Consider the following 24,590-nt stretch of genomic DNA (forward strand, 5'->3'; position numbering starts at 1 on the left):
TTCGAGGCTGACAGAACTATCAACTTCATTGAATGCATTCAGCACATCTGCCAGTAGGTCGATGACATATTGGATAGAGCAAATGCTAAGTACAAACAACGTCATGATCCACATCGGGTGCCACACAAGTTCCACGTGGGCGACAAAGTTTGGCTACATTTGTAGAAGGAGTGCCTCACTGGGGCCCACTGCAAGTTTCGCTCGCTCCAATATGGGCCTTACACCATCACTAAGTCTGTAGGAGACAATGCTTTCGAGCTCAACATTCCACCATTCCTTTGCCTGCACCCAATATTCAATGTGGACTGACTGCGACCATACTTTCCTCCATTGATGGACACATTAGGCATTGCAGAGTAAATGACACCAACACAGCTCAACCCAAGTTGTATCGAACAGGCCATGACTGATAGGATCATGGACACACAGATCGAGAGGTCTCGCTAGTAGGGATCCAACTATATCAAATTGTCAAAATAGGCCAACTCCTTCACCAGGGCAAGTGGCTCACCAGGGATCAAGTTCAGCAAAAGTTTCCCCATCTCATGGAGGCACTCAACACAATGGGGACCATTGCTTCCTAAGGGGGGAGGATTGATCTAGGTGGATATTGGTGGCCACCTGCCTATTCCACTTGGACCCCCACAATTGTTCTTTTAGTTTCCATAATTGTAGCACAGTTAATTATTTTTTGGCAATTTTTCGAGCCTTGAACTTCTGGAGTCGTTTTGAGGCCCTAAACGATGTTTTTTTGGAAAATAGACAAACGCAAGTCATTGACTAACAATGTGGTCGAAAGTTGTAGTGCTCGGAAAGATCTTTCTGATGTGGTATCATATGCGTCAAACATAGATCGTATGCCAAAGTTATGACCTCGAAAAGTTTATGTACCAATTTACCCCAACGGGGCCCACAGACTCTCCTAGGGTTAAGTTTTTGGATGTTTAGGGTTGTCCATTGTTTTTCAATAATAAATAGGCCTTCGAGCCTCATTGTAACACAATTCAGAGGCATGTAGCTGCCACATCTCTTCTCAGAGATAAGCTACCATCGTCTAAGCTAGTTTATTTCCATTCTGCATGTAAACAATTTTCAGTATTTGTTATTAATGAAATGAAGTTCTGTTTTCGCCGTATCTCTATGTTTCTGTTTATATCTGTATTTCATTTTGTTGCTTCATAAATCTGGATCAATAATGTGGCTCAAATTGTTCACTTCATACATGCCCACAATTTTATCATACATTTCCTTGGATGTCTTCAAAGATGAAATATAGACAAGTAGATGATCTCTTAAAGAACCAATAATGATCTTCTTAGCTTTAGTCTCACCTTTCTTGTACTTGGACTTCACAACTCAGGGAGCATTTTTCGGTGGTGCTGAAATCTTTCCTTCCACATATTCCAAGACATCATACTCATCTAAGGTCACATTGATCCTAGTCTTCCAAGCTGCAAAGTCAGATGCATCAACTAACTTTCATTATCCTTGAAGTGTAAGGTAGACGTTTTTTACCAAACCAAAATTCAATTGCTAGAAGATGGATGCTCTTGCTCTGTCTCTTGGGCTTGTCTTCACCTCAACTCTAATACCATGTTAATTTTTCATCAAGAATCGTTCTATGCTACAACTATTATTTCAACAATTTCCAATAGCATCCAAATTACAATTTCACTTCTTCAATTAGCCAATGACAACAGAGCAATAGTAGATAGAACAATTATACAAATGCACAGTGAAAGACAGCCAAGAGACAAGAGACACAATATTTGGTCAATGACCAGGGGAAAACTCCACAAGAGGGAAAACCCTTTGCAATTCTTCTTCTATAAGTTTGTCTTCAAATGTTCCGCAGAGAGAGTACATCATCCAAGAGTCAAAGTCAAACTTTGACTAGCCAATATCCAAAATCAATATCCAATATCCAAGTCAATATGTCATGCATCTGATCTAAAGATAGAGGCAAGAGAGAGAGTCAACAGAAGTCAAATCTTGTGCAAATCTGTCCCAGTCAACAGCAGCAATGTGTGCCCTAACTAGTCAACAAAAATAGTCCTCCAAGAGCTTGGTCAAAGGTCAATAAGTTCAGCCTTCTTTGCTGGTCAACCAGGAGTCGAAATAGTCCAAATTTGAGCAGTCAAAGTTGGTCAAAACAGTGATGTAGCCTGCAGTCAAAGTCTGCAATAGGTCTGTGGTCAAAGTGCCCAGACTTGGTTTTTGTGCCAAACAATGTGGCCTGCCCAAACAGATATACCCTCAAAAGATTGAACCAAAATTTTGCTCAGAAAGTCAAAGTCAATGCTGGTCAAAGTTGCAGTCAAATTCAGATTTCCGCCACTTGTTATTTTGTCCTCTTTCTCCTTCACACGTGTGAGAGAAGTGCCAAACAATGTGGCCTGCCCAAACAGATATACCCTCAAAAGATTGAACCAAAATTTTGCTCAGAAAGTCAAAGTCAATGCTGGTCAAAGTTGCAGTCAAATTCAGATTTCCGCCACTTGTTATTTTGTCCTCTTTCTCCTTCACACGTGTGAGAGAAGCACCTGCAATTTGAGATAGGTCGAACCCAAGAAGAGAGAGAATATTGTGTGATGAAGTGTGTCCAAATGAGCATGAGGTGACCTTGAATTATAGGTGTTGGAGGAGGGCTAATTAGCCTCTTAGGCTGACCTGATCAAATGTGCCAATGTGGGTTGTCCATAAAAAATACACTTACCCATGTCCGAATTGAGTGCTTCAAAAGTCATATTTGGTCCTCTCAGAAAGAGGAGTTTAGTCCAATAGTTGGAATTTGTCACTGACCTGCCAATTTAACATTTTGTTTCCTCCACTGGGAGCAGAAACCTCCCCAATTCTGTCTGCACTTTATGTTTTCTTGCTCCAAAGGCCATGATCAGGCCCTGCATATGCAAAGCTCTATAGCTCCCATGATTGTACTTTTCGTATTTATACTATAATGAAAATGCCTTTACTTACAAAAAAAATAGAGAGATTCTGTGCCACTTTGCATCAAGACAAAACCATAGAACCAAACCATGTCCATAATCAATTCAAATTCTATCCAATATAATAGAGAGCCTCTGTGCCATTTTGCATCAAAACAAAACTATTGAACTGAGCCATGTCCATAATCAAGTCAAAACTAGGGAAGCAATATGCTCAAGAGTCAATACCAGTATGTCCTAGCTCATTAATAAGATCAAGTACCATTGATTCATCAAAAAATGATACTCGCAACTTGTAAGAAAATTCCTTATCCATGGTACCTTGCGCCACAACACGTTGTCAGAGATCATTTATGTTCAAGGCCTGTCTTCATATAAAATTGAAAGTGAAGGCAAGTCAAAGAAGTGAAGATATGCCACAACATTTAGAGGCCTATCATCATATCAAATTAAAAGTGAAGGCAAGTCAATGAACTGAAGATATGCCACAACATTTAGATTCTTAGGATCATTTGGATCCCCATACTAGTATTAATTTTACAAACCATTAGCACATGATCAACATAGATCGATTGCTAATCATCATACCAAATAGGGGTGTTGCAATGAGTACTGGATTAATAAGAAGCTCCATTTCTAATCTTTATGTCTAAAGTACAAATGGCGAGTTGGTGATTGTAGTTGTGTATGTAGATGACACCATTATCACACATAGTGAAGTTGGTGCAATACAGAGGGTGAAATTTGATTAGGCCTCTTAGATTATTTCTTGCATATTAGTAGTTCTGTTTGCTTCCCTGATTAAGTATGCCGAAAGCTTATTGGAAAAGTTCTGAATGACTGATTGTAAATACTAAAATAGCATGCTACACATTTGGAGTTTGGGCTGAAACTCTTAGTAACATTTGACAAAACCAGCCAGTGAATCAGTGTATAAATAATTGGTGGGTAGCCTAATGTATATTGGAAGACCATACCGGACTTCTGTTTTCCTAACAGCTACATTTCCAGATTTATGACAGCTCCTAAGGCTGAACATTGGACAACAACCAGGAGAAATCTAAAGTATATAAAGGGTAATTTGGACTTTGGCACCTCGTATGGTAGACGAGATGATTTCTGGTTGATAGGACATACAGATTTCGATTGCAGGATCAATGGATGACAAAAATTCCGCAATAGGTTATGTTTTGCAGCCTTGGTACAGGTGCAGTGTTTTGGTTGAGTAAGAAGCAGCATACAGTTTCACTTTATTCCATTGAAGCAGAGTGCAGGGCAGCAGTGAAAGCAGCTTGTGAGGCGGCATGGCTGAGAGGAATACTTGCTATTTTTAAGTCAAGCAAGCTGATCCAACTAAACTTCACTGTGATAATCAAAATGTTACGAAGCTGGCTAAAAATCTTGTCTTCAACGAGTGCACAAAGCATGTGGATGTACATTGTCACTATATTCAGCAGCTTGTGGAGAATGGAGAGATTGAGCTGCAATATTGTGTGAAATAGGAGCATACTGCAGACATTCTCACCAAGCCTCTTGATCTGGATTAGTTTGTAAAATAAAGAGATAAGCTTGGCATGGATTCCATTATGACCATTAAGAAGGGTCTTAGAGTAAATACTTTATTATATCATTTTATGTAATAAAGCAATGATGGGGTTATGATGTAATGATCAGTTACATCTGAACATAAGTCATGTGATTAAATAAGAAGTTATTGGATGTTAAATAACTTACCATAATGTATCTCATCTCTCCTATGTATTTTGACATTTTTTAATGAAATAATATCATGAAAATATATTCTCTCTCTATTTTGCATGAAACTTTGACAGAACTAATATGGGAGATTTTTTGTACTTATGAATGTTGTAAGGGGTACTTTCTCATGCTTGATAAAACTGATTGTTTAGAAGAACAGATCTTCATAAGGAAAAAGCATGGTGCCTATCTATGGGGAAGTAGATGCCTTGTGTTTTTAGAATGCATCAGAGCCTTTCTGTTATTTATTTGAAGACTACTGTTTGTATGCTTCAAGTGTTTTTCTGTCTTATTTTCAACATGCATGCACTGATATTGACATTTATTTCTGTTGATATAAGCCTGCAGAAAGAGAGAAGATAGTAAGAACAGCAGTGTTGTTTAAATCAATCACTTCTGCAGTTCTAATTTATGCCAAAAATACATGGCTGTAAGCCTTCTAGTATGAGTTATTCAAATTAAACTTTCTCATCCATCAATAATATGTCATCCCTTTGACTTTGGTGTGCTTTTAAGCTCTCTTTTTTTTTCTTCTCATTTTGATGTGATAAAATGGTATTACTATCATGGATTCCTAGCTATTCGGTTTGAAATCATTCGTAATGTTAGTTTATTTTCTGCAAATACCTTTTCCTCCCTTTGAAAATTTATTGGGAGTCAGGACTAGGTTATGCAACTTCAGATTTCTTCTGTGGTCAAATTGATTTTATACATCAACTGAATCTTTCTTTTACGGCGGTTTAAACTCTGCTTTTCCAATTCTTATTTTCTAAAAACACCTTCTAAAAGATTATTTTCCTTGCCATTCATATGAAACTAATGTTCTATTGTTATTTTTCCTAATCTGCTAAATATGTCGACGGTATTTCTAGTTATAGTTCAGCAGTAGGTCCAGCCTTAATCATTCTTTCCATGATCTTGTATGTGTGGGAACTTATTGTTTAAACTCATAAAGTGACAAACTCAAGCCTATGACTTGCCAAGGTGCCGCTCTCCTCAATACTATGGTAATTTCAACAAAGTAAAACAAATATTCTTGGGCATGCAAAATTAACCTGGTAGTCTTCTTATTAATATTACATACAATTCCCCATAGGGGCAATGATAAGGAAATGATCTACATTATGCAAGCAGCAATTGTTGCTCCAAGACACTGAGTGTTCAAGACTCAATAAGAAACCTTACACTGAGGTTTCATGGTAATCTGTATCGTTAACAGTTTTGATTGCTCTGAAATTGAAATTGTCTAAAACAAGAGATGTTGAAGGTAATAGGATAGTCTGATAACTGTGGAGATAACTATAGTCGGCTGGCTTTATTTTATGCATTTTCTTGTTAGTATACCGTAATCATTTGCTTCCTTTTTCAGTTTAGTTTCATGTGAGTTGCTTGTTTTGACATTTCTGAGGTCTTGAAAAGAGCAATATTTTCACAGTGCAGGCACTGGCTTATTATCCATGATGTCATTACGTGCCATGAGTGAAACAACATCCAGTTCTCAAGACTATCCAAAGGAGGGTCTGGTCACAGCTTGTGAGGCTTATCTCCCGATGGTAAAGTTGGCTCGAAAGGTTCTGCGGCTGAATGGAATGGAGGATAGAATATGGCTTATTCACAAACGCTCTGATGAGTTACAAATTGGTTTTGACTTACCTTATCGTGCAGATATTCTAGTAAGAACTCTTAAAATATTATGATGTTTTTTCTGGAATTTTCTAGGCCATTTTAGAGTTGCATGATAACAAATGATTTTGTGTAGAAGTGTTCATGTAGCATCCTGAATAGTCAACTACTATATGCTTAAACTGAAGGCTTTCTGTTCACAGAGTAAATAGTCATTTTGATAAGTTTCTTTGATATGCTTTAACTATTGTGCTGGTTATGGAAATTTTGAGAATCACTGCTTAATGCAAATTCAAAAATTTCACCTCAAAACGTTTTCTAGATCTGTTTCCCGTGAACTTTCAGCCTTGGGGCTGAATCTGAAATATTGCTTACAGCAGTATATGTTTCATTTCTGTCCAGCCAAATGCACAAGGCAGTCGAATAATAGAAACACCAACCAATTGTATTTCAAGGGAAATATATTTCCAAGCCTTAGGGCACAAATCTCAAGATATAACAGTTTTGAAAATCACTTAGTTACAACAGATTTATTACAGCCATAAATCTGGCCACTTAGCTTCTATATGTTTGTCAAATCACTCAACAAAATCGGCTAGCTGTTCATAATAAACCTGCATACCGAACAGTCTTAGAAACTACTCATTCACCATGAACAGTCTTAGAAACTACTCATTCACCATGAGATTATAAGTTGAAAATCATATCTGCAAGTACACAAAGCTTGGACAGTAAAGCACACTTCTCTTTTACATAAGAATGAAGTTACAAGTATATACCAACAACTTATCACAAACTGGGACAAGATAGTCCTTTATTAGAGAAGGTAGGATTCTCCAATGTTCTTCAAACCCTAGCTAGGGCATCCATTTGTTGATTTTCTAAGTGCAATATTGACTAGCACAGTATTTCTGAAATACTGATAACTACTTTTGATGTTGATCTTCTTTTAAATTGTTCCAATATATCATTCAACAATTATACTTTAGAAATTCAACAAAGAGAAGACAAGATTTACCTTGGGAAAACCCACCAAGGGGAAAACCCAACAACCTTTTTCAATAGAGAAATTCTACTATTCAACAAGAGACACACCTAGACCTATGGTCAAACCTGGTGAACCCCTCCAAGTCAAGCCTCCCAATCTGATCCAAAATTTCGCTCAGCCTGATCTGACCTAATATTTTGGCCCTCTTGCAGCTGCTAGTTACCCCAAAATTTCGGCCCCTTGCAACATAACTGCCTAGAAAAATTGCGAACCAGAAGAGAGAGAATCTATCCACACGTGCGAGCTTGAGAGAGAGAGAAAGACATGCAATTCATCTTCTTTTTCATCCTCCTTGTCCTTCTTGATCTTCGCTGAGATGCCCATAAAATGTCTTCTTGAGGAAGTGCGAATTGGTGCCAAGAGAATGAGCTCGAGCTACCTTTATATAGTAATCTGCTGGGTTGAATGGTCGTGTCTTTTGCCTTGGGCAGACTTGACAAACATGGAGCCAAAAATTTCATTTTCAAAATTCAAATTTTCTTCTTTTAAAAGTCGCAATGGGACTTTGACTCAAAATATGTTTTCTTTTGACTCTAGCATTTAAACTATGCTTTGCAATAATCAATACAAATACATGAATTGGCCAAATATACATTATAATGACCGACCATAGTTACAAATTCAACTATCCTGGTATGGCCTCTCCCGCTGGTTTGCAGCGATATGCCAAAGCATGCCACTCCTCTGAAAGAAACATTCTCTTCACATCCCACATAGAATTCAAGAGGCTTGAAGAGATATGAAACTGGTGGCAAAACGTGTAATGGCAGGGCGCACCAACTCCTTGTTGTTGGTGAATGTTCTCATCAAATGAAGCACAAATGCATGATTATATAAATTTTGTAATGCTTTTTGATGATTCAACAATATCTTTGACAAAAGGAAATTTTCCTATGCCCTCCAACATCAAATCAATGTAGTGTGCAGCACAAGGTGTCCAAAATAAGCTAGGATGCCTCTCCATAAGCATCTTGCCAACAACAACATAATTTGCAGCATTGTCTATTATGACTTGGACAACATGTTGTGGACCCACCTCCTGAATGAACACATCCAACAAATCACATAATAATCGTGCATCTTTGATATGTGTAGATGCATCAACAAATTTCATAAACATTGTCCCTTTGGGACAATTAACCAAGAAGTTAATAAGGCTTCTACCTTTTTGATCGGTCCAACCATTTGACATCACAGTGCATCCTATGTGTGCCCATGATTCCCTAAACTCCTCCAATCTCTTAGTGCAATCAACCTTTTCATTTTGAAAAATGCGGCCTCTAAAGTCATCATATGAAGGAACTTTGTACCTTGGGCCAACCAATAACTTCAATGCGGGTTGGAAAAATGGATTGTTCCTGGCAACGCTGAAAGGAATATCACTCCAAAGAAGAAACTTGCCCAACAACTTGTCAACTTCTTCCTTCTCCTTTTTTTTAATAACTGACGAGATAGATGGTTGTGCACCAGGTGTGGTTCTAGGAACAAAAAATGATGAGGTAGCTATAGGGTTGGGTGTAGATGCTGATGGTGAAGTAGAACTAGTACCACTCTCACGGTCACCTCCCAATCCTAACACTCTACTCCCTACTATTTGACTCTTCAGAGTTTCCTTGGACAATTTGGTTGTCTCTATTTCTTCCAATGATTTGAGGGCTCTTCGGATGATTTCTAGATTTGTATTTGAGCAAGGCCCTACCTCATGTCCAGGAACTTGTGCAAGGTGATACTTCAATCTGTATACCCCCCCTGTCATATGATGCCCACATAACTTGCAAGTCAAATTTGATCTGTCAAACCCTCCATCAGGTTCACCAAATTCCCATAGAGGGTCCAATTTCCTTGGCATGTTTGTAACTTTGTTGAATCTTGAGTTTTAATGTAAGATTGAAGTTTGAAGTTTGAACCTAGGGCACAAGAAGAATTGCAAGTTAAACAAATGAAATTAAAATTTACATACAACATTTTGAATTTTTGACAAAAAAAACCCTCAACTCAATGCAACAATAATGGCAAAAAATACACATTCAAACCCAAACAAAAATGATGGAAAAAAACTAGGGCACAAGAAGAAATTAAACAAATAAAACTAACAATCAAGATTTTGCATTTTTGACAAAAAAACCCTCTCCACTAAATGCAACAAAAATGAAAAAAAAAACACACTCAAATCCAAACAAAAATCATGGAAAATAAATGGGTGATAGAAACCCAAGGAAAAAAAGAAAAGGAAAAAAAAGGCCAAATTTGATGCCCATACCTGAAAACCATGCTTTGCTGAAGAAACTTGGTCCAAACTTGATTTTTTTTCCTTGGGATGCTAAATTCCTTCACTTTTCTCCTCTCTTTCCCTTGTTGATGAGTTCTTCTCCTCCTTAGCTCTCACTCTTGCCCTTTGTCTGCAAAATGAGCAAAAAAAAGACCGAATTTGGTTTTAAAAGTTTGCTATTTTCCGCCTCCGCGATTTTTAAAGATCAGATCGCGATTTTTTGGTAAAACTCATGATTTTTTCGCAATTTTTTGAAGTTGAAAAAATCGTTGATAACATCAGCTGATAAAATCGTTTTCTTGAAAAACTCTCGATTTTTTCAAAACATCGTGATAAAATCACGATGTTCGCAACACTGATACAAATACATGAAGTGGCCAAATATACATAATGAAGACAGACCATAGTTACAAATTCAACACCATTATCAATAACAAACCTTAACTAGCGATGCAGAGGCTTAGCAAGGTATCCCACCAAGCTATTTAACCACATCAAGAGCTCCACAACAGGGTAGCATCAACACCAACATGTTCACCTTTGATTTTTCATCAAGCTTTCCCTGCACAAGCTCTTTAAGAAAAACACTCCAATTCTCTTCTCGGTTTCTTTACCACAAGTCTTTGGTCCTTCTCAAATAAGGACTCAAATGCTTGAACTTCAAGTTTCATCTAGGTTTGTCTCTCAAAAACCCTAGTTGCTTCATTTGTTGATGGTATAGTAGAGGACAGGTGCTTTTGCATAAGCTAGGTGTCAAGCATGCAAGTGTGGTCCAAGACTCTCTAGGTACTTTCTCATATTGAGTAAGCGATTTTATGATTTCTTTCTTAAGTCTAACTTAGGAAAAGCACATTGATTCATTAATTAATCTATGTTGGCTATTGGGCTAAAGTTCTGTGAGGAAAAACGATTTAATCACTTTAGTGAATTAGATTTAATGTTATGAAACCAGCTCACAAAAAGATAGAAAAGAGAGATCCACGCCTTAGAATTCAGCCTCTTCGAGGGGGCAACCTCCTTTACATTACATAAATGAACAATTCTTGGATGATACAAATGACAAAACCTCCTTTCTATATATAGGAGTCTAAGGAGTCACAATATAATCCAACCGACCTAACAATAATAATATAAAGCCACAAAAATAACAATAGAGGGATTCTATGGGGCACAGAAATAACAATATGGGGGTAATAGGGGCACAACAATATAAATAGGGGGTATAACTACAATAGTAATGGGGTAATCACTAGTATTATAGGGACCCAACATGCCCCTCTCCTTCAAAAAAGTGTTGTCCTCAACGCTTGAGTAGTTCTGGATACTTCTGCATAAAATTCTCATCCTCCCATGTGGAATCTTCAGCGGATAAGTTCTTCCACTTGATAAGATACTCTGAAATTGATCGATTTCGTAGCTGTCGAGTTCTTGTTTCTGTGACTGCTTCCGGTTCCAATATAATTTTTCCTTCCTCGTCAAGTTCTGGCAATATTGTTTGAATTGGGAGCTTGTCACCTATAACCTTCTTTAAACATGAAACATGGAAAACTGGGTGCAATCGAGAAGCTGCAGGAAGCTCCAATTTGTATGCCATAGTACCAATCTTTTGCAACACCTTGTACGGACCATAATACTTTGGTGATAATTTATTATCCTTCTTAGCTTGCTTTAGGGACATTTGCTTATATGGTTGTAGCCGTAGGAATACCCAATCACCTACATCAAAACTTCTTTCACTGCGATGTTGATCTGCCTGTTGTTTCATTCTATTTTGTGCCAACACGAGGTTATCCTTTAAGAGTTGGAGGACTTGTTGTTGATGTTCGATGTGATGTTCCACTGCCTGAACCTTAGAATTTTCTCTTAAATATGATGTGATGGATGGTGGTTGATACCCATAAAGTGCCATAAATGGGGTCATTTTTGTTGCTGTATGGAAGGAAGTGTTATACCACCATTCAGCCAGAGGCAACCATTTGACCCATTGTGTCTGTTTATCAGATACAAAGCAACGAAGATATCCTTCCAAACATTTGTTTACTATCTCAGTTTGCCCATCAGATTGAGGATGATAAGATGAGCTATGAGCTAACTGAGTACCAAGACAAGAAAATAATTCTGTCCAAAAATTTCCAGTGAAAATGGGATCTCTGTCACTTACAATAATCTTTGGGTTTCCATGTAGCTTTTGAACTGTTTCCATAAATGCAGTAGAAACTGTACTGGCTTTAAATGGATGTGATAATGCACAAAAGTGTGCATACTTGGTAAGTCTGTCAACTACCACCATGATGACACTCTTTCCCTCAGACTTGGGTAAACCTGTGATAAAATCCATTGAAACCTCCTCCCAACGTTGGCTTGGAATGGATAAAGGTTGTAATAGACCCGGTGTCTTAATTGTTTCAACTTTATTTTGTTGGCAAACCAAACATTCCGCCACAAACTTTTGAATATCTGATTTAAGGCCATCCCAAAAAAATTCCTTCTTAACCCTGTGGTAAGTTTTTAAAAATCCTGAGTGCCCTCCTAAGGGAGAAGTGTGCAATTCCATAAGAATCTTTTGTTTTAGCTGGGAATTCTTACAGAGGTATAAGCGATCTTTGTACCATAACGAATCATTTTGCCAGCTAAATGTATCAGAAGTACTGGAATCTTGTTGTAGCTTTCGAATAAGTGCCCACACTTCTTCGTCATTCTTCCATTCCTCCCTTGCTTCGTTTATCCAATCTGGTTGGATAATAGAAATGGCACACAACAATGCTTCCACATCCTCATCCTTTCTTGAGAGTGCATCTGCCACCACATTTTGCTTCCCTTTTTTGTAGATGATTTCAAAGTCATAACCCAACATCTTTGTGACCCACTTTTGTTGCTCTTCAGAGGATAATCTTTGTTCTAAAAAGTATTTAAGGCTATCATGATCCGTTTTTACCTTGAAGTGTCTTCCCATTAGGTAGGGTCGCCATTTCTTAAGTGCATGGAGTATTGCCAACATTTCCTTCTCATAAATAGCTTTGCTTAAAAACTTTCCCTTGATTGGACGACTTTCAAAAGCAATGGGTCTTTCATCTTGCATTAGAACAGCACCAATTCCATTTCCTGAAGCATCACATTCCACAATAAAGGTTTTTGTGAAGTCCGGTGTAGCTAAGACCGGTGCTTGGCACATTGCCTCTTTAAGATGTTCAAAGGCCTTTGTTGCTTCCGAAGTCCATGAAAATGAATCTTTCTTCAATAATGTTGTTAGAGGTGCTGCTATTCTCCCATAATTCTTAACAAACTTGCGATAATACCCTGTCAACCCAAGAAATCCTCGCAGATGCTTTATGGATGTGGGGATTTTCCATTCCTTAATGGCTTTAATTTTGCTAGGGTCTACCTTAACTCCATGAGATACAATATGACCCAAATATTCCACCTCCTGGACTCCAAAGAAACATTTGGATCTTTTTGCATATAATTGTTTCTCCTCCAATAGTTGTAGCACCCTGTCAACATGTTCAACATGATCCTTCCAAGACTTGCTGTAGATTAGTATATCATCAAAAAATACTAACACAAATTTTCTAAGGAATGGTTTGAAAATTGAATTCATCAAACCTTGAAATGTTGAAGGTGCATTGGTAAGGCCAAAAGGCATGACCAAAAATTCATAATGACCCTCATGAGTTCTAAATGCTGTTTTCGGAATGTCTTCAATCTTCATTCTGATTTGATGATATCCCGAACGAAGATCCAACTTGGTGAAGTAAATTGATCCATGCAATTCATCCAGTAATTCATCAATAACAGGAATGGGGAACTTATCTTTAATAGTGAGCTTGTTGAGCTCCCTATAATCTGGACACATGCGCCATGATCCATCCTTCTTGTGCACCAATACTACTGGAGCTGAGAAAGAACTTTGACTCGGTTGAATTATACCAGCCTCTAGCATTTCTGCAACCATACGTTCAATTTCACTTTTTTGGACATAGGGATATCTGTACGGCCTGATGTTTGGAGGAACACTTCCTGGAATCAGATGAATAGCATGATCATGATCACGCATAGGTGGGAGACCTTTGGGAGTCTCAAATACCTTGGAATGATTGTCCAGGACTTTTTGGAGATCTGGAGAAATAGATGATTCCAATGTGGAAACATCTAGCGAACATAATTGTGCAATTACACCTCTTTGCTCCTTTTTTAGAAGCTTTGTCATGCCATTAGAGCTGATTATCTTTCCTGGTTTCCCTGCAATACCCCTTAATTCAACTTCCTTTCCTTCCACAGAAAATTTCATGAAAAGTTCTTGAAAATTAAAAGCTATTGTACCCAAGGATTGTAGCCATTGGACTCCTAGTACAACATCAGCACCTCCCATTGGAATGGAAAGCATTGGGCTAGTCAATACATATTCTCCCATGGATAGCTTGATATTATGGCACTTTCCAGAACAATTTATTGTTCCTCCATTTGCAATCATCACTTGACACTCTGGTGCTGGATATAGGAAGCAATTCAATTCTTTTGCTACCCTACAATGAATAAAATTGTGGGTGCTTCCTGAATCAATCAACACTATTACCTTTTTCTTCTTGATTTGTCCTTCTATCTTGATGGTTTGAGGAGTGGTAATTCCCGCCAATGCATTACAAGATATGGTCGGATTTATTTGTTCTTCATCTAGGCTTTGTTCCTGGAATATATCCTCTTCTTTTGACCTTTCTTGCTCCTTTTCTTCTTCCTCTTCACAATCTATGTAGAATAATTTCTTCTCAGCACACTTATGACCTTTTGTGTATTTGCTATCACAATTGTAACAAAGCCCTTTTGCTCTTTTTTCTTCCAATTGTTGTGGTGTCAACCTTGTAGGTTGTGGAAGACTATGGGCAACAACACTTCCGTCTTTATAGTTGTGAACGGTATGCTTCCTAGTTGCCATAATTTTGCTTTCCATTTTTCTTGCTAACCTGAATGCCTTCTCTAATGAATCAGGTTCCCAAAGGCGCACATCATGTTGGATATTATCCTTTAAAGACCCTATGAACACATCAATCCTATGCTCCTCTGGAATATCTTTTACCCTTATGTTCAATTTTTGGAACTCCTCAATGTGCTCCATTATTGAACCCTTTTGTTTGAGACTTATCAATTGGCTAAAAAAAGTGTTGCTTTTTGTATCCTCATAATGTGCTATCAATTCTTCCGTAAAAATTGCCCAAGTGATAAATTGTTTACGAGAACAAAGCCATTGATACCATACAAACTGATTTGGTTCCAAATATAAAGTTGCCATACGTACCTTTTGTGTGTTTTGCACATTATTGAGATCGAAGAATTGCTCCATCTGTAATATCCATGTGGCGGGATCCTTGCCATCAAACTTCCTCATATCGATTTTTGGAACATGGTGAGTCTTCGATCCAACATTAGAGTCTATGGAATCATGATTAACATTTCTTTTGTTCTCATCATGAGTTTCCTTTACTACCTTTTCACCATTAGTGACCCTTTCTTGTAGCAACTTCTTCAATTCATCCATCTTATCATCCATGCCATCAATTTTAGCGTCCATGCCATTCACCTTAGCTTCCATGCCATCCATCTTAGCTTCCATGCCCTTTATCTTAGATTCCACGCCATTTACCTTAGATTCCACACCATTTATCTTAGATTCCACGCCACTTATCTTAGCTTCTGTTAGCTTTTGTGAGCGTGACATTTGTTGCACTTGTTCTTGTAATTTTGATATATCATGTAGCATTTCTTCCTCTTCTTCATGAGTCATGCTAGAGCTTTCAGGTTCCTTACTAGGTGTTTGCATTTTCTTTCCTCGGGGCATCAGTTACCGATAATAATGCTTTACTATGCCCTTTGAATTCCGTTAAACCAAGCTTACACAAAAATTTAAAAAAAAACTACACACCTTTTTTCACTTTATAGAAGCCTGATATTGAATCTGATGTATCTCTGTAATTTCAAATCATCCAATTCTGAAATTGCTACCTGTAGTAGCCCTCTATGTCCTCTTTCCAATGCCACAAGTCTGAGCCAAATTGGATTCTCCAAGGAAGAGTTATGTGAAATCTCCCACAGTGACTTGCTTTTAGACTGGTTCAGTAGAGCGAACTTGTACGACGTGCCACGAGTCACTGTTTCAACCTTTGAATCTGAAACACACATACAAGAAACTACAGTCCGTCCTCTTTCTGTACCTTTTTACGAAATTTCAATCTGATCCTCAGAGAGAGAGTTATGACGATTTTCCCCAGGTCACCTGTTTTGAATGTAATTCAGGAGTCTGCAAAAAGGCCAACTTCCTCAGATCATATCTCCGAAAATATCGCGCGAAAAGCTCTGAAATTCGGACCCAAGGTTCAACGCCAATTCTTCTCAAATGGGTTTTTTTGCGACTTCTGAAACGTCACAGAAAAAAAGTTATAGCGAAAATGCCACGATGACCTGTTTGGAGCAGCGAAACCCTAGAATCCAAAGCTCTGATACCAAATGTTATGAAACCAGCTCACAAAAAGATAGAAAAGAGAGATCCACGCCTTAGAATTCAGCCTCTTCGAGGGGGCAACCTCCTTTACATTACATAAATGAACAATTCTTGGATGATACAAATGACAAAACCTCCTTTCTATATATAGGAGTCTAAGGAGTCACAATATAATCCAGCCGACCTAACAATAATAATATAAAGCCACAAAAATAACAATAGAGGGATTCTATGGGGCACATAAATAACAATATGGGGGTAATAGGGGCACAACAATATAAATAGGGGGTATAACTACAATAGTAATGGGGTAATCACTAGTATTATAGGGACCCAACATTTAATCTCTACTACTAATCTAAGTGGGTTATGATTTAATACTAGCCATCTATCACTTTGGAGATTGAGGTTTATGTTGAAGAAAAGAGTAACTAGGTACGATATTCATCAATGTAATTTTGATCTTTGTACTTGTCAAGAAAAATAAATATTATTTTTATAAATTATATGAATGAGTTTCTTGCTCATTCCATAGGTCTAGGAAAGTCAAAGAGTCAAAATCATATGTAAAGAGCTCTTCTTGAGCATATATGTAATGTATATGAGTCAATCTAGTGTCTAGAACAACCCTCCAAGACAAGCACAATCCTCTTGAAGAAGTTTGCCTGCTAAATGATGAAGAAGGCAACAATGTCGGCCTCAAAATATATTTAAATGACAAGTCGGCTCATATGTGGAGACACAACAGTTCATGGTGACAGGTCAGCTTATTTATGGAGGCAGAACTACTATATATATGCAGCTGAAGTCACCATAGAAGAACAAAATTTCGAACATCTCTGAAACTTCGGATAAGTCTCTGAAATCTCGGACGGGTGCAGGAAGAACAAAATTTCGGACAAGGTACAGTGGTGCAGGAAGAATGGAATTTCGGACAAGGTACAGTGGTGCAACAAACTCAGATCACTGTGATTTTCGGATAGGCATTATAGTGTTACACTTTCTCATCTCGGTGCAAGGAGAATACAATTACAGTCTCGATGGAGCATGCTACTAAATGTTGTCACAAGTCTTGGTGGAGTGCAACAATAGAAAGAACTCGTTGACATGGTGAAGCAAGCAATGGTGCAACAAGTAAGGACCTCTGTGGTACTACGATAATGATCTCAATGAAGGTGCAAAGATGATCTTAGTAAAGGCACAATGGTGATCTCAAGTAGTAGTCATGGTGCAACAATGATGATCTCAGTGAAGCAGTAATGATGATCTCAGCAGTTAGAAGAGGATTGGTGTCTTGGTCTTGGAGTGGCTTGATAGGTCAAGGGTCATGGTCTTGGTGTTCATCAATTGGAATCTCTATAAGAAGAATTATGTGTGGGTTTTCCTCTCCAAGAAGGAGAGGTTTTGGCCTTGGCAGAATGCCAACATCTTGTGTTCTTGTCTCTTTGTTTTTGGTAGCAGTTTGATGAAGTAAACACACACACTAATAATAAGAAGAAGATCAAGCTAAGATAAATTGTAAAAGCACTTCACAAATTGTTATCAAGTCTAGAAGAATCTTACTAATGCTAACTGCCCTAGATTCTTCAACAGGTTAGGGTTTTGGCTCAATCATTATTATAAAAGAAGGCCCAAGGGAGGAGAAAGACATACAAAATTATTGACAAAGTGATTTTCTCAAGTGGAGTTAGAGACTAAAGGTTAAAGAGAAGGAATAGTTGCAACAAGAAAATTCCGGTAAGAAAATTCTGAAGGGGTCAAGATATTGGAGAGATGGCCAATTTGCAGGGAAGTCGAAACTCAGCTTGGAAGGTTATGCAGGGGGCTATATATCCTAGGTAAAGGGCGATTTATTTTTCCAGTGCATAGGCGATACAAAGCTAGGAGAGAGGAGGCTAAACTGTAGGCTGAAGAGGTTGATTTCCAAAGAAAAGGGCTGAAAATTTCCATGAGGTTGAGTTTTCAGAGGGTCAAAACTTCTAAAGGGCCAAGATTTTTTGGTTCCATTTTGCTATATAAATTTTATATTTCTCCGAGGGCCATTTTCCCTATTCAGGGAGCCCCTATTTTCTTGAGCTATTTAATGAAGGATAAAATTGAAGGGAAACAAATTCTGCTGTGTTTGTGATTGATTTTCCACTTGTGCCTCTGCTACAAATAATTTTATAACTTAAAATACCAGTGTATTTTATTCAATAGTTTTTTTAGAACATAATTTATGGGAGTGAATAAAATTTTCTGGGTGTAAAATAAATTGCTAGGAATTTGAATCAGACGTGGTCTTGGAAATTTTAACATGGTATCAGAGCTCTAAACTCTCAAGGGGTGGAAGATCGATTTGTCACTAGTGTTTCAACATAATATTTTCTAGCAGTAATATTTTTCTAGGTTGAGTATTTGACTTGTAGGTTGGAAGGATAGCTGCAATGGGACTGAGATTCGAAAACCGGTTGGAGGGTGTATCTAGCTACAGTCCTTGGAAGGAGAGGATAACATTGGTGTTGATGGTGAATGGGATTTGGGAGTTTGCAGATTAGCAACTTGCCCTACTGGCCATCCATAACCAAAAGGTTGTGAAGACCAAAAGGATATTCTGGATGCAGTGAACAATCATGTGATCCCTCATCTTTCTAGTAAGAAGACTACTGGGGACATGTGGGAAGCTTTGACAAAATTATATCATAGTGACAACCAAACTAGGAAAATGGTGCTAAGGGAGAAACTTAGGGGCACCAAGATGTCTAGATCAGATACCGTAATATCTTATCTCACTAGGATTTCACAAGTTTGTGATGAGCTGGTTGTAGTTGGGGAGGCCATGTTAAATCAAGAATTGGTGAGGACAACCATGAATGGCTACACTAAGCTATGGGTTCTGTTTGTCAAAGATATTGTGGCATGGGAGAAACTTCTGGATTGGGAGAGATTGTGGGATGATTTGATCCAAGAGGAGATTAGAGAGGAATATTTATAAGGTGGCCTACGCAAGGGTGATGAGGAGAACTTGGCCCTTGCTAATCAGGCAAGGAAGGGCAAGGGGAAGACCAAGAAGAATTCCGGAGGAGAGGCTACCTTAGGAGTTGGAAAGAAGAAGGACATGGGCAAAGTAAATTACTTTGCATGTCATAAATTTGGCCATTATGCAAGTCAATGTCTGAACAAGAAGGGCAAGGGGAAGGCACATGTTGTAGCATTAGACAAATCAATGATTTTACTGCCAATTTGGGAAGGAGTTCTCGTTGGTGTCTTGTCTTTATGGCACCATATCAAAGAGTGCATGGTTCGTGGACAGTGGTGCTTCTTGTCATACGATGGGATTGCAAGAGTTATTCACTAGTATTTCAGAGGGAGATTCAGATCTGTAGGTGGCGCTTGGCAATAATGATGACTGTGTAGTAGAGGGGGTTGGGAATATTTAGCTTCAGCTAGAGTCAAAAGGACCTTTGGAGGTGATAGATGCGCTTTAAGTTCCAAGGCCAATGAAGAACCTTCTAGCAGTCTCAGCTATGGAAGACAAGAGATAGAAGGTGTATTTCCAAGATGGACAAGTACTTGTCCGGGTGAGAATTTCTAGTTTAGGTGTAGGGTGTGTAATTGGGAGGAGAAAAGGTAACTTATAAATGTTGCACGCTCAGCCTGTACGTGCTCTAGTTCATGACAAAGACAACTTGTGCAAGTTATAGCATAGGAGGATGGGTTACTTGCATCACAATGCTATATTGATACTGAGGGAGATTGTCACTCTTCCAGAGTTCAACGTAGAGCATAAAGGTGTGTGCAAGGGATGTGCACTTGGAAAGTATGCCAAGACTCCTTTTCCAAGCACTGATACTAGGTCCAAGGGGATATTACATTTGGTGCATTCAGACGTGCGTGGTCCTATGTAAATTTTGTCTTTGAGTGGTTACAATTACTACGTAACGTTCATAGGTGACTTCTTTAGAAGGAAATGGATTTACTTCATGAAGACCAATGATGATGCCTTTAGTCAGTTTTGGGAGTTTAAGGTTCTCGTGGAGAGCCAAATTGGGTGGAAGATCAGAGTCCTAAGATCAAACAATGGGGGTGAGTATACCTCCAATGATTTTAAGAATTTATGCAAGGGGGCAGAAATTTCAAAGGAGCTAATAGTAGCGTACAACTCTTAACATAATGGTGTTGCAAAGAAAAAGAATAGAGCCATTGTCGAAGCTGCCAAGGCTAGGATCCATGATCAAGATCTACCCATGTTCCTTTGGGCAGAGGCATGCAACATGACAATATGAAAACAAGAGTCCTCATAAAGTCTTGGAGGACAAGACTCATGAGGAGGCCTTCATAGGGGTGAAACTGGAGGTGGGTCATTTCTGCATCTTCAGGTGTTTAGTGTATATTTTGTTGATTTTTTGTTTAGGATTGGGAGGTATTTTGCATGCCAAGATGCCTCCCAAGTCGGCCAAGGAAAATTATGAAAATAAAAATTAAAAGTTTAATTTTTTTGGGGGGTTCATGTAGGCTCCAAACTGTCAAGTCGACCCCACCATGAAAGGGTGTGACTCGTGGTCAAAACCCACCCATTAGACAAGTATAAATACACAAAGAGATATCCTCATTTCGACCACTCACTCATCAACAGATCTTCTACACAAGACAACAACACGTGTGAACAAAAGAAGAGCGAATCATCTGAAGTTTGGCTGAGCTCAAGTTTGACTGAGTTGACCATTGATTGCAGTTTGGACTTTGACTATAGGTCCAAGCTTGACTACAGGTCAAACTTATGATAGTTGACCAACATTGACTTTTATGTTCTTGGGTGGTTTGACCAACATTGACTAGCTAGTATTTGATCAGGTTTGATTGGTATTTTGGACTTGGTTTTTGGCACAAATTTCTAGACAATTTATGTAATTGTGAACCTTGCTGAAGAATAATTTCTCATAGAAGAAAAGTTGTTGGGTTTTCTCCTAAGTTTGGGTTTCCCAGGGAAAATTTGTTGTCTATATTGTGCATGGCTATATCTTTATGATTTTACTATTTTCATTGTATTACTGTTGAGATTTTTAGTGTATAATTGCTCAATGATATCAGTGGCTTGAAAGATAAAATTGTTAAAGATCATTAGGAAGTAATTATCAGATCAAAAAATTAGTTTCTATTGTTCATCTTGTAGAACATGCGACATATTCATGTGCCTTCAAAGAAGAGGATGAAGCTGGAGCCCTCAACACCAAAGGGAATCTTTGTGGGTTACAGTGAGACTTCAAAGGCATATAGAGTGTACATTTCATTGTAGGGGAAGATTGTGGTGAGTAGGGATGTCAGGTTCAAGGAGAGACAAGCCTTTAGGAAGTCACATGAACCCCTTCCAGTAGTGACAGAGGATAAGGAGTAGGAGGCATCGAAGATTGAGGAGAGACTAGAACCACCTACAATAGGAACTCGGTCTTTAGATCAAGAGGAGTTGGAGGCTCCTTCCAATTCTGTTAGGAGGAGGCCATGATGGCTTTAGCGGACATTGAGAGATGATCAGGAGCATGTGGAGGCTCCTTGGAGAACTTTTAAAGAGAGCAGACCATTAGAGAAGTTTTTAGTTATATGGTGCTTGTGAGTGACATTAGCGATTCCGAGCCTTGTAGACTTGAGGAGGCTGCAAACCAGTAGGTTAAGAGGGATGCCATGGTGGAAGTGTGAAAATTTCTGAATCTAACACATGAGAAACCACTACTGCAATATTTGGTTTACTATCTCCAACTTGTTCTTTACATTAACAAGTTATTTAATAACATAAACATCGAAGTAAACACGATTAAAACCTTCACAAATATAGAGATCAACAACTGAAATAAACTGAGACAACACAAGGGACACCGTTATTTTTTGGACAATCGTCCCCGGAAAAACCCAATTCGGGGAAACCGGTGCAACATAATGAGGGTTTTATTATTAAGAAGATTTCTGAATACAACTAGGGTGCCATAAATGGCTCACCCTTTAGAGAATATCCTCGGTAGTAATACCTCTCTTCGGAGACAGATATTTCGGCAAATCAGCGACCGGATGATCAACCCCATAATGACTCAGATTGTTCCTTGTGCTGGACAACCAAAGCTGCTCCAAGCACTCCTCTGGAACTGCGTCACCCTCTCTTGGCTGCTCTGCTCTCAGTCTGCCCCACAGAACCTCCTCAGCGCAACCTCTTCAGCCCAGCGCCAACCTCTACAGACCTTTGCGCTGTCTACATCAGCCTCTGTGGCTTTTTGCGTCAGCGTCTGTGGCTTTCTGCGTCAGCTTCTGCGTCCTCTGCGTCTACCTCTACGGCTTCTGCGTTCTCTGCCCTGGCCTACTTAGCCTCTGCGTCAACCCTCCCAGGATTTGCGCTGCCTCTTCCAACACTTTGCTGCCTCTCTAATATGTATTCTTCAACCTTAGATAAAAATCCCTTGGTGAATTGCCCCGCTGCAACTGATCTCTAACTCAATTTCCTCAGCAAACCCAGCCCCAAAAAATCGAATTCTTGAGCTCTCTTGGTGTTTCTCCAACTGACCCTGAAGCTTCCTCTTACACTTTTCTTGTTGACTATTCAACGACCGAGATTAAGTCCCTAATCAATGGCTAAGATTAGATCTGGCTTGATCCTCATTATTTAGAACTTTCTCACCCATATTATATTAATACACATTAATATTTTAATTTTCCTAAGTTTAGACTTAGGGTCTCATTAAAAATATTAATTATTTTAATATCTCTTCATCTGGGTGGAATTTCTCCAAACGATTTCTGGGTCTTGGAGATCTCATGTGCCTTAGCCTCTCCACCAATTTTCATGGCTAGAGCACATCCGATGCTACCAAAAATCAACACTCCCTCTTAGTGAGGAATGTGCTCTAGTAATGCTTCACCATAGAAACATCACACTGATCCTCCGCATTGGTACCTGTGCTGATGCTTGGCCTGCTGCCTCACATCCACTGCACTGCTGCTTCCTGTACTGCTACCCATGACAGTGCCAGTGCCACTGCTACATCTGTACCGCAACTCCCTCTCAACATGCTGCATCATGTTGCCCATAGCACTGCCACTGCTACATCTGTACTGCAACTCCCTCTCAACATGCTGCATCATGCTGCCCATAGCACTGCCACTGCTAATTGCTGCACTGCAACTCAGTTACCGAGAAGTAAGTAACTAACTTCACCCAAACACTGACATCCTGGTCAGTCTGGAAGCCTTGTGATGCTGAAGCTACCTCTGCTGCTATCTTGTGCTCCCTCTCCTGCCACTGCGCTGTTGCAAACAATTCTGTGCCTCTCGCACTGCTGCAACCTCCATTGCGCTGCTACATACTTCTGCAATCTAGCACTGCCTTGCCGCTCCACCACACCTTGCTCCACCCAACACTTGTCATCATGCTACTGTCGTTAAGGGCTTCCGTAGCTGTATGTGATCCAAGAGTTTGGGCACCTTAAGGATCCTGCCCCTGGATGTAGTCCTCCTGACTACAACTTGATGTCTCCCCACCTCTTCTCTAGAGGTGCATGAACACTCATGGCACAATCGTCATTAGTCTCGACATCCTTCTCCGCCTTTGCTGGAGCTGCCTTTGAGTCAGAAGCTTCTCCCTTGCCTTTCTTCCTAGGGCACTGAGATTCATAATGTCCCAGCTTCCCACAGTTGAAGTACTTGACCTTGGAGATGTCTTTCTTCTTCCTCTTCAGAACCCCCTGCTTTCCTGCAGATGCTAGAGCCGCATCCTCCTCCTCCTCTTTCTTGACTCGAACTCCCTTACCGCTAATCCCCGCCTTGGTCAACCTCCTGATCTCTTCCTGTCGAAGAGCTGTCTACATCTCCTCTCAACTGGGGAGAGTCGCTCTGCCCAAAATGCTTTGGACAAACGTCTCCCAGTCCTCGAAGATTGCATTCAAAGCAGTCCTGACCATAAACTCTGGATCCGGTGTAGACCCCATGAAAGTAAGCTGGTCGCAAATTCCTTGCAACCTGAGAAGGAAGTGATCTATCTCCTCCCCTTTATGCATTTGATATGACCTCAGCTGATTCTCTAATAACATCTTCTATTGCACGGAAGAGCCCTGGTATAAGGTGGTCAATGTCTGCCACATCTCCCTTGCTGTATTCTTCTCAGCAGTATGTGGTATGACATGATCCTTGACCCCATCTAGAATCATGCATTTCGCCTTCGCCTTCGCCTCGACCTCCTCATACTTCTCATTTGAATTAGGGTAAACTAGGACAACAATTGTTTTCAAGGCATAGTCCTTGATGCGATGTTTATCTAGGATTGTCATGATCCTGGCCTTCCAGATGACAAAATTGGAAGCCTCGTCCAATCTGTCCCGATCCCTCAATTTGTTCATTGCCATCTCTGCTCTTCTCCGCTAAACTCCCTCTGAGTCTCGACTTCCCTCCTGGAAATCCTCCGGCCAACTGTCGAATCACTCCTCTCCACTCCTCCTTTGC

At 39.4% G+C, this 24,590-nt stretch overlaps 1 protein-coding gene across 1 annotated transcript in view; it reads left to right on the forward strand.

The window, feature by feature from the left end:
* The window catches only part of PRMT7 (protein arginine methyltransferase 7), a 467,255-nt gene that overhangs the window by 17,297 nt on the left and 425,368 nt on the right, over positions 1-24,590 (forward strand). The window contains exon 2 of the mRNA XM_089446420.1: positions 6,139-6,376. Within this exon, the coding sequence (XP_089302546.1) occupies positions 6,139-6,376 (238 nt within the window). The remainder of the gene's footprint in view (positions 1-6,138; positions 6,377-24,590) is intronic.

This window comes from Pinus tabuliformis, chromosome X, assembly GCF_031772625.1.
Source record: "Pinus tabuliformis cultivar Carrire ecotype Pingquan chromosome X, CPIR1, whole genome shotgun sequence".
Lineage (NCBI taxonomy): Eukaryota > Viridiplantae > Streptophyta > Pinopsida > Pinales > Pinaceae > Pinus > Pinus tabuliformis.